The sequence below is a fragment of the Otolemur garnettii genome, unplaced genomic scaffold, assembly GCF_000181295.1.
Source record: "Otolemur garnettii isolate 467f Iridium unplaced genomic scaffold, OtoGar3 scaffold00155, whole genome shotgun sequence".
NCBI lineage: Eukaryota > Metazoa > Chordata > Mammalia > Primates > Galagidae > Otolemur > Otolemur garnettii.
In genome coordinates, this window is record NW_003852550.1 from 2,066,278 (window position 1) to 2,077,235 (window position 10,958).

General features: G+C 49.8%; 1 protein-coding gene across 1 annotated transcript in view; it reads right to left on the bottom strand.

Moving 5' to 3' along the window:
- Positions 1 to 2,386: 2,386 nt before the first annotated feature.
- The window catches only part of COL4A6 (collagen type IV alpha 6 chain), a 339,968-nt gene continuing 331,396 nt past the window's right edge, over positions 2,387 to 10,958 (bottom strand). Inside the window, exons 39-46 of the mRNA XM_012811365.1 lie at positions 10,190 to 10,306; positions 9,694 to 9,855; positions 9,428 to 9,526; positions 7,781 to 7,927; positions 7,168 to 7,284; positions 5,958 to 6,149; positions 4,957 to 5,243; positions 2,387 to 2,723 (exon numbers count right to left, since the gene is read on the bottom strand). Coding sequence (XP_012666819.1) covers positions 2,463 to 2,723; positions 4,957 to 5,243; positions 5,958 to 6,149; positions 7,168 to 7,284; positions 7,781 to 7,927; positions 9,428 to 9,526; positions 9,694 to 9,855; positions 10,190 to 10,306 — 1,382 coding nt within the window. The 3' untranslated portion in view covers positions 2,387 to 2,462. The remainder of the gene's footprint in view (positions 2,724 to 4,956; positions 5,244 to 5,957; positions 6,150 to 7,167; positions 7,285 to 7,780; positions 7,928 to 9,427; positions 9,527 to 9,693; positions 9,856 to 10,189; positions 10,307 to 10,958) is intronic.

Here is a 10,958-nt window from a genome sequence, read left to right on the forward strand (position 1 = left end):
AAATTTGAAAGCACAAATTCATCAAATTAGCTTTGCTAGGCCAGGCACAGTGGCTCACACCTGTTATCCTAGCACTTTGGGAGGCCAACTAGGGTGGATTGCTTGAGCTCAGGAGTCTGAGACCAGCCTGAGCAAGAGTGAGCCTCCTGTCTCTATTAAAAATAGAAAAACTAGCTGGATGTGGTGCACATGCCTATAGTCCCAGCTACTTGGGAGTCTGAGGCAAGAGGATCTCTTGAGCCCAAGAATTTGAGGTTGCTGTGAGCTACAAGAATGCCACGGCACCCTACCCAGGGCAACAGAGTGAGACTTGGTCTCAAACAAACAAAAAAGAAATTAGCTTTGCTAACCACTATCCTGTGAGGATGCACCTGAAGTCCCAACAATATCTTCCCTTCTTTTTCCCCTTGCCCTCTTGTTTTCATTCCACTCCCATCTTTAATCGAGTCCTAAGGAAGGCTAGCAATTGGGATTTGAAAGCTAGCACCAACCTCTTCACTCGTTTCCTGAGATTCCATGTTTTTCTTTTTTTCTTCTAATAGGTAATATAGTCCAGTGGTTCAAAATTCAAAAGGTGCAAAATGGTATTAACTGAAATGTCTCTTCCTCTCATACGTTAGTTCCTATCCCTGAAAGCTTCCGATGTTATTAATCTCTCATGTGTATTTTGTGCATATATAAATATATGCATGTGTACAACATATATATGGCTCAAATTTGGTTTTGATGACTTTAACACTTTTTTCTACTTTTCATTTATTTGTAAATGATCCCAAGGCCACAGAAGTATGGAAAACTCCTTTCTTGAACCTTAGCATGTGACAGGGATAAAAGCAGGTGTAGGCTTATCTTGACGCTGGGGGCTTGTTGACCCTTAGGGGACGCTTTCAGCCCTTTGACTTTGATCATCTTCTACTTCTTTCCCACCTCAGTGTTTCGTTATAGAGTTCAACTTGCAGTACTAGGGACCCAGGCTCTTAGGGGGACTTAAATTGTGAGATGGACATTAGAAAAGTTTTCATCAAGGAATGTCAAGAGTCAAATGTTCATATCTCATTTATTTATTTATTTATTTCGCTATATACAAAGCTGTCACCATGCTTATTACTTAGCCAGGAGGTGAAGATAATCACTCAGATTATACTGATTTATACTTTGTCTCTGTTGGCATAGTTTACGTAATACTTAAGGATACAGAATCACCTGGAAGGAACTGCCTCATGTCAACACAGCTAAGTGTGTCAGGGAATTGGTAAAGAAAATGTCTAAAACAAATCCCCCCCAAAAAACAGGATACAATGCACTTTATAACCAACTTAGACTTGCTTTAGGTCTGCTGACTGCTCAAGGGAGGAGTGTGCTAAATTTTTATGAGGTTTTAAAAACATGTTAAAAGAGCTTACTAGGCTACCTGTGAAAAAGCAGTTGATGACCATTTTACCAGAAAGTCTCTAACAGCCTCAGAATGCAAATGAACTAACACACTGCAGCTTCAGTTTGCCACAGTGCACACGTCTGGATGGCATTTGGGATAAACAGGGCCTTCAGAGAAATAGGGACACAGGATTTACCTTTTTTGTTCCTGGAGTCAAAAGCCAGAATTCACACCTCCCTACCCATCCTCCCCTCTACCCCCTCCCTACCCACCTTCCCCTCCTGGCCTGGGGAAAAAGGCCCCTGGTTCTCATGTCCTTTGATGGGCTTGGCCACATTGGTTGCATCTTCCGCTGTACTATGGACTAGGCCATGTCCATAGTTTCTGGCTGCGGAGGGAGCCGGCAAGGAGGAAGTGATTTGTCTAGGACCAGGTGATGTCAGTTAGGCCTTCTCAGCTATGAAACTTGAAACCTCCCTAAACCATCTGGAGCCCAATCTTGCTCACTCTGGAAGGAGTCAAAGCTCACTCTGGGCTACTGGCTAGCACCTCGTCTCAGTTCTATTGCCTACCTGGACGCAGGGGGCCTCCTTGGTCAGTGAGGGCTTGCCCTATGCAGACTTGAGCAATCCGTGAATTTTCAGCAAGAGGTTTTTCTTTTTTGATGTGGAAACCCAGGGTTTGGGTTTAAGCTCAATCATGTGCGGTGATCTCTGGACATGAAGAAATGACTTATTAGCAGTGATGAAGAGCTTTCTGACCGAGACAGGAATGCTAGAAGTCTGAGAAAGTAGAGGCCCAGCAAATCCTTCTGAGGTAGCCACAAATAGTCATACAAACATCCGAATCAAATGGTAGCACCAGGTTGACTGAAATGGGCCAGCGGATCTGAGCAGGGTGAGCTCATCTGTTGGGCCTGAGGGTTGGGGTGACCAGGGTCCAGTAGTCCAGTCCGAATGAGACCCCATTGTATAACTTGACAGATAGACCAAAGGGCTCTAGTCTTCCTTCTTCAGACCATTCCGGTTTGTGAGGTGACTGTTGTGAGGGGGAGGGGCGGGGAGGGAGCAGAGTGGCAGGTGCCGCCCTACAGGCTTTTCATACACACCTGACAGCGGCTGACTCGGGTGTGGAGCTGCCCGGCTTTCAGCGTTTCAGACACAGGCTCCTCCCCAAACTGCTGCCTCTCCTCCACTGTCGTCAGCCAGAAACTGTACTTGTTGGCAAAGTAGTGGCAGGTGCCACGGGCACCACTGCACTCGATGAAAGGAGTGGCCCGGAAGTCCTCCAGGCAGGAGCCAGGTGAGACCAAGGACTGGCCCCCGCCCTCGGCACCAGCAGCAGTGTGCTGAAACAGATAGGTGTGTGTGTGAGTTGTGCCCGCCAGGGGTCAGCATGGGGAGCTGATGGGTGCTCTGCGGCTATAGGAGGGCACGTGAGTTCTGTTCCCAAGCCCTAGTCCCTTGCCTTGGCTCCAGCTTCAAGCGAGCATACCACGTGCTGTCTCAGGGCCAAGTGTGTCTCCTCCAAGTTCCCTAGCACCCCCCTAATCCATCATGCAAGGGCAATGACCACATCTCAACCAGCATGTGCCAAACTGCTGCTGTCCCACCGAGTTGAGAGGTGTTTTAGGCGCTCCCTCCCCCATTTCCCCAGACAAATGAACCTGAGAAAGGCTGAATTAAGGAACATTCAGTAGGTTTTGGAATTATAGTTTTCAGAGGTCTCTGTCTACTGTGCATGGTACTCTAGGAAAGGAAAGGAAGGGGCATGCAATATTCCACACACTGGTTCCACCATGGCGCCCTGCCCCCAGCACATCTAGCACTAGCTTTTATTCTGAACTTACCTGTATTAAAACTACTTATATTTTTAATCTGTGCTATACCCTTTAGGGTGGCATGCGGCATTCACTACCTGCTGAGTAAACGTGGGCCTCGTTGGCCTATGTGTTGTGGCCATCGCTTCAGAGGGCTCCCTTAATTCAGTTATAGGGTCTCTAGTCTCTAGTCACTGTGCTCACAGACAGCAGCCTCCGTCCCTCCACACCACCCTCCCTTCACCTTCACTGGGTTATCTGGACCACAGGAGGTGGGGAAGACTTCAGGGATACACACCGAAGTCAGCAAATGGCCAATGGAACGAATGCCCAAGTTGGACACACCGGGACCTGTTCCTTTGCAGAACTTTGAGAGGAGCGTCTCCATGTGACCTTTCAAGTGGCCTTTCCTGATCACTGGAGCATCAGGTTTTCTTCATTTTGACCCTCAGAATGAAAAACCTCTCTAAAACACATGACACATGTTCCTGCTTTCCTAAACAGACATGGTATATTTGAAACTTTGCAGATGACTCTAGGCTTGTCATTGTGAATGTCAGCTTTTGTGAGAGGCAAATAAGCAAGAGCCCATGCCAAGGGGTGCAGCTTGCAGAACGGTTGGGTCTCCTTTCAATCATTTTCTTCCTCTTTCCTCCCTTTTAGCAGGCAGTCTCACTGCTTCAGGATGCCTAACTAGGCAGCCCAAATTCTCACCCCTACGTATTTTCAGGAAAAAATATTCTAGTATGTTAGAATTATGTGTAAAGTAAGAGTAAGGAGATTCTGAATAAGGGCTAAGAGCTCTCCCATGACCAAAGCACATGAGATTGTACCAAGCTTCTTATAGAAGCTCAGGGGTCTTTTCTCCTTATTTCCTGGTCTGCGTGGTAGACAGAACAGAATGGTAAGTGAGGTGATTCTGAAGGACATTGGGACAAGCTGCTCAGAGCACAAAGACAGAGCCTAACAAGGAAGTGCCTTTCCCCAGGTCAGCACACTCATGTGAGGGAGCCTTGCAGCTTTGGAAATTCTTCAAAGACTGTCCCTATCTCACCCCTGGCAATCCAGCAGAGGAGCTCCGGAGAGACAGGGTACTTCAATGGATGCCATGCTGGTTTTCCCTGGGAGTTTTCCTGGTCCTGAATCTGACCTTTCATTTGATGAAATGGCCTCAGGCGGTTCACAGGCTATCATGTGAGGAGCTTGAGGGCTCCTTGGGTTACAGGTTGGCCAATGCCTTTCCACTGAAATGGCAAGGCAGCAAAATGCCAGCCAGAATGTACAAGGGTGTGTTTTCATCTCAGCCTTTTAGGAGATGTCGGGGCCAGAAGGGTCTTGGAGGGTGGGAAGAATGGACAGCACCATGACCAGCCCTACCAGAGAGGCTATGTCCTGGCCCTGAGGGGGGACAGCCTCTCCCTCACTGTCCTCCCAGATCATAGTGTGTTTTTTCCTTCCCTTGGGTGGTATAATTGAAGCAGGCCCAGAGATGGTAGGGCCTTGGCCTCTGGCTCATAGATATTCTCACCCCAACCACTGGGTGCAAACTACTCTCTTCCCTCACACTCATAACTACCTGTCATTCACACAGAACTGGGTCCGCTGGTGTTTAGCCAAGCCTAGGCCAACCATTTCCCTTCCTTTCAAACTCTGTGCTTTCTTCCTAGCATCCCTGGAGCCTGGGAAACCAGTCTAAGGGGCCCTCCCAGAGCTCCCCACCCTCTCCCTCTACACTGGGGGAGGGAGCAGTGCAGGGCCTTACCATGAGGAAGGAGTACCCGATCCAGAGGCTGCGCCAGCCCAGGGGGCACTGCGGGATGGTGATGTCCTGGCTGTGCACAGCAATGGCTTGTGAGGGCGCCTCGCACACAGAGCAGCGGCTGATGTACTGGGGAATCTGGGTCTGGCCGACGGGCATCATGGGGATGGGGGCAGTGGTGGAGAGCCAGTAGGATTTATCGTTGCGCCTGGCATAGTGGCACACTTCGTTGATGTTGCAGTAGATGAAGGGCATGGTGCTGAAGCGGGGTAGGCAGGAGCCAGCAAATCCTGGAAGGAGAGATGGTGGGCAAGGACAGGTAAGGGGCAGGGCACTGGGACTCCACTAGATGGTGGTGTGAGTTTACATACAACTGCTTGTACCACACCAGGGCACCCCTCTCCTTCAAGCCTGTCACATTGCACATATCAAGTAGTTCTGTTGATCAAATCCTATTTTAAATGCACCAGGGGAGTTTGATAATGACAAGAATCTTTTTATAAACTTGAATAATTACTTCCTAATTAATTTGCTTTGTAAAACCAGCATTTAATAGACTGAGTCTGCCTTTAAGAGTTAGCAGAACTGCAGACAATACAATTAATTCTTGGGTAATCATCATTGCCCAGCGGGTCGTATTATTACTACCACTACTAATCACCAACATTTAATGGATGCTTAAATGCCAAACATTGTTTTAAGCATTTTACATTAGGTGATTCATGTACTACTTATACCAGCCTATGTGATGACAGGCATTAGAACAACTTTATTTGATCCATTAAGGAGGAAGTGGAAGCTTAGAGAGGCTGAATAACTTGCCCAGGGTACATGGCTAGTAAGTGGTAGAGTAAGGACTGAACCCAGATCCGCCTGACTCCAGCTGGTGCTTGTACCTCATTACACAACAGTGGGTCCACCAAGGGCTGGGAGAAGAGAGGAGGTTGGCTGTTGGTTCTTGTGGGGACAGGTGGCCAGGGCTGGCTGTCAGAGCTGGTACCTACCCAGGTCCTGGTTGTGGGCTTTCTCCTGCCCCTCCACGAACAGCAAGCTGTAACCCACCCACAGCTGGTTCATCCCGACGGGGCACAGGGGCACCTGTTCTGACTGGCTGTGCTTCACCAACGTGTAGCCCACTCTCACACCCTGCCCAGGCATCCCGGGCCTCCCAAAGGGGCCTTGCTGCCCTGGAGCTCCTGAGAGGGAGAGAGCAGAAAAGGTGAGTGTGATGAAACTAAGGGTAACATTAGCCACCTGCTTCCTGCCATGCATCGTGCAAGGCATGTTATGTACACGTGCTAGCTCACACTCAATCCTCACGATGACCCTGGGAGATGGTACTATCGTCACCCCAAATTGTAGATGAAGAAACTGAGGCTCAGAAGTCCCATAGTGAGCAAGTGGTAGAGCTACAACTCTGACAGGGATGTATCTGGCTAGAGTCCACATTTAAAAAAAAAATACATTATCTGGCCTCCCTCTCACTGCCACCTGGACTTGGGTTCTCTCTGAGTAGGGATGCAGAAGTAGAGCAGGAAGCTTCTTGGGCCCAGCCTTGCAGTGATAAATAAGTAGCTGCTTAATCAGAGGCACTGAAGGCAGAGTTAGGATTACATGGGCAAAAGCTCACCCTCATCTCTTGCCCATGACAGACATGGCTAATCAATTGCAACACTGTCCTACCGAGTCTCAGGATGGGTCTCTACTCAGGACAAGTTCTTTGCCCTCCCTGATATAAAATAGGAGGTAAACAGCAGAGGTATATGGGAAGCCACACCTTATCTCAAATGTCACCCCTTAAAACTATCCTCTCCCGGCTCAGTGCCCATAGCACAGTGGTTAGGGCGCCAGCCACCTACACCAAGGCTGGTAGGTTTCAACCTTGCCCAGGCCAGTTAAACAACAATGACAACTATAACAAAAAATAGCTGGGCATTGTGGTGAGTGCAGTGTAGAGTCAGAGCTCTTAGGAGATGGGAGAGATCCAGGAAAGGATTTGGAACAGTCCTTTGCCTTCCAGAATGGAGGGCATCCCTTCACAGGCTTAGAGTGTGGTGGGGAGTGAACAGCCTAGAGTCCAGCTTTTAAGCCTCCTAGTAGTGTCAAGGTCTACTGACAGGTTTATTAAGTTTCAAATTTGCATTTTTTTTTACTCTTCCTCTAGCCTCAAACCCTCACAGAAGCCCTTTGCCCCCTAATGTGACATCACCAGACCTTCAAATCCTGGAGGGCCTTGTAGTCCAGGGACACCAGGATCGCCGAGAGCTCCAGGCAGGCCCGGGCGCCCGCTGGGACCATCTTTGCCTGGGATACCAGGTAAACCTTTGGGGCCTGCAGGAGAGAAAGCCCACAGCGGGCGCTCAATGTCCTGAGGTGCCTTGCGGAAAAGGAAGCTGTGCGTCATACCCAAAACTCACCAGAAGAGGGTGCACTGGCTGTCACGGTGGTGTGCAACCGGAGCACCAGGGCTACAGCCGGCCTGGGGTAGTCAGTTCCCAGGGGCCTTTCTGAGCTCCTTCACACCCACTTTCTCCTCCCCTCTCTCTCATCCTCCAGCAATGCTGGGAAGTACCAGGGGCAGCTGCTGGTGTCTAATATCAGGAATGAAGTTACTGAGACCCAGAGAGACTGCTAACTTACTCCATTTGTGGCAAAACTGGGATTAGAAGCCAGGTTTCCTGCCCCCAGACCTAGGCTTTCCCCAGTGCTTAGTGTGGCCATTTATCCACCACCACACTTCCTCCTCTCTCCACAGCACTTTAGAGGAGGAGGAGCAGTCCAGAGTGGCGGCCCTGCCCTGCCCACACATTCTCTAAAGTCTCCTCACCTTGTAGGCCTATAGGGCCTTGAACCCCAGGATCCCCTGGAAGGCCAGGGATGCCATCTATTCCTGGTAGCCCCAAGGGTCCAAGAGGAACCTGGATGGCTTCTGCAATTGGTGTTTTTCCGGGAGCACCTCGGGGGCCGGAAAAGCCTGTGGGCATGTGGGGCAAATGGGAATGTCAGGCTGAGTCAAAAGAGGCAATGGTGGGGCCCTGGAAACCATCCTTTCTGTATTATAAACACCAGCTTCCAGCCCTTTCTGTTTGTCCCCAAGGTTCCCAGTAGATTCCTCCAGTATGGCTCTCCCCACCCAATGCCTATCCATATCCCCAGTGGCTTGACAGCTCTTTGAGGGCAGCAAATAGGTGGGCTGAGCCTTTGCTCAGGGCTAGGGTGGTTGGTTTACTCTCTGGTTAAAACATAGTGCCAAGGAGGCTGAGAAGATGCATCCAACTCTAGAGATTCAGTTGGCATCATAGCCTAGGAGCCTGACCCCAGCCAGCTGCTTTACTAATAATACAATTTGCTTGCTAAGTCACTGAGCAAGTATTTCTCAAGTGCTTACTATATACCTTACTATGGTCCTGTAGATCAGAGGACAGTGCAGTGAATAAGACAGACCTTTATGGAGATTATGATAAAGATAACAATGCTTAAATACCATTCATCTTAGTGCAAGTTGTGAGAAGTGCTATGGAGAGAAAGAATAGTGCAGTGACAGTGGGATGGAGAAGGTGGTGACATGGGGTGGAGGAGAAATCAGTGGCTTTTCACATAGGCAGTGACATTTAAACTGAGACCATTAAAACATTACAAGAAATTAGTCATTTGAAGAGGGGCAAGTGCACTTCAGGAAGTAGGGCTGGCATGTGCAAAGGCCCTGTGGTAGGCCAGGACTTGGTGTTTTGGGATAACTGAAAGAGACCGGGATGGTAGGAGTACAGTAAGCAGTAAGGGGAAAGGCTGCCAATAGGGATGAAGATGCAAGTGTCACAAAGGGCTTTGGGGGCCACAGTTTATTCCTATGCCATGGGAAAACACTGGATGATTTGTTTTTCTAAGATTTCTCTGGCCTCTGTGTGGAAGAATGATTGTTGGGGTGGGGGAGGAAGGGTGCTGCATGAGAAATGGTGCCCTAGATGTGAGAATGGTGGTGGAGCTGATGCTAGGTGAGCAGATGCAAGGGAGGGACGACCTTCAGGCCTTGCTATGATTGCCTGTGAGTGGGGGTGGGAGCAGTAAAGGATAGGAAGGTGATGGTGTATGTTCTTTGGAGCACATTGAAGCCAACTGCCATGTCTGAGCAAGGGATGCTTATCTCCTACAGGAAGGATGGTTCTTCATTTCTGCATTGAGCAGATGGGTGGGTGGGTGATCTGAGTACAAAATTGAAGCCCCATTAATGCAGAAGTAAGGAGAGAGAAGAAGGCAGTGGCAGGATCCTTGGTGGCAGCTGTGGCCTTCAGTCCTAGGAGCTGATGGTGGCTGAAGTATTCCCAAAATGGAGGATCTACCTCCCTGGAGGAGCTTGATCCAGATGTTCCAGGCATCCAGGCTTCCTTGGCGTGGTGAGCCATGACTCCTGAAGGAACCTAACCCCTAGGCCACTCCCTAAAGTGCAGAATCAGCCCAGTGCATGCTCTCAGCTCACCTCTTGGTCCTGCCTTCCCCTTCATTCCGGGAAATCCTGGGTCTCCAGGTGGCCCAACCTTGCCTGGAGTCCCCATGAAGCCAGACTCTCCTCTCATGCCTGGCAAAGTCCAAAGGAAGCATGTTAGGCCCTGGCCTGGTAGTGGTATGAGGGCAGAGACTAGGCAGGGGTGAGGTAGGGAAGTGCATTATCCACAGGGTGGTGGGAAGGGGCCATCTCTGACTGTGGAATGGGAAAGAGCCTAGAAGCCAGCCAAGCAGCCATACCTTTCAGTCCTAGCTCTCCAGGGAGGCCAGAGAAACCTGGAATTCCTTGGTCTCCCTTGGGCCCTTGAGGGCCAGGAATTCCAGGGAAGCCAGGGTCTCCGGGGTCACCTTGATCCGAGGATGGCCCAGGAGGACCTGGGGGCCCAGGGGAGCCTGGACGGCCTAGAGATAAGATCGGAAGAGGGATGAGGAGCTGGTGGGCAGGAAGTGGCCACTGTCAAAGGCCTAGGGCTAGGCACTGGGAGGAAGCCAAAGCCCCTTCCCAAGACTGAGAGTTTCCTCACTGTTTGCGGGTCCTAGTGCCCGCACTTTCCCAAATCTTTTAGCCAATTACAGCTAATTCTAGTCCCCTGTGTCCTGGCTGGGGGTAATGATGTGTACCCACACAGGCCCAAGCATGCTGAGAAACAGGGACTGGGCTTCACTGTAGATAGGGCCTCTCTGAACACCAGGTCAAAGGTAGTGACCAGTCCTCCTTGGGGCTTCCTGTCTTTACCTCGTTCTCCATCTAGGCCTGGTGGCCCAGGATCACCAGGCTGCCCTGCTATGACTGAGGGCAAGGAGATTCCTGGGGCACCGGGGAGACCAGCAGGGCCTTGGAGACCTGGGAAACCTGCAAAGAATGAATAAAAGGGGCTAGATGGGCCCAGGAGAGGGCCAGGCTCTCTCAAAGAAAATGGACATTCACACAGAGAAAATGGAAGTAGTCAGGTAGCAGTCAGACCACAGAACGCCAGCAGAGGGCTCTTCTCCCCTCACCTACCTTCCCAGCAAGCCGACAAACACCAAGGACGCGGCTGAGAGACTCCCTCTTTCCAGCTGGAGCTGCATTTTTTTTTTTTTTTGGCATAGAGCTGTGGAAAGTTCTAGCCTCCCAACTTTACTGCTAATGGAAATACTTGAGGGCGATTTCCCCCAAATCAGAAGGAAAAGGCAGGATTGAACACCCAGAAATTAAGTTTCCCAAGTGTTTTTAAACCTACTGGCCCTGTCAATCAACATTTTGTGAGTTAGCTGGTATGTCTGAAGTTGCAAGAGGGTTACAGAGGCGGCTCACAGGTCCCAGCCCGTCAGAAGAGATGCTGCAGATCAGAATGGAGCGGGCAAGAAAGCTGTGCCTTCCCATGTCTTTTAGGGCTATCTTCTGAGGTGTCCAGGCAAACTGGGAAATAATCTTTTATACCAGTGATTTTCAACCAGTGTGCCTTGAGAGCATCTTAGGTTTGCTGTGAAAAGTTTTAAAGATCATTAATTAAATTATTTTC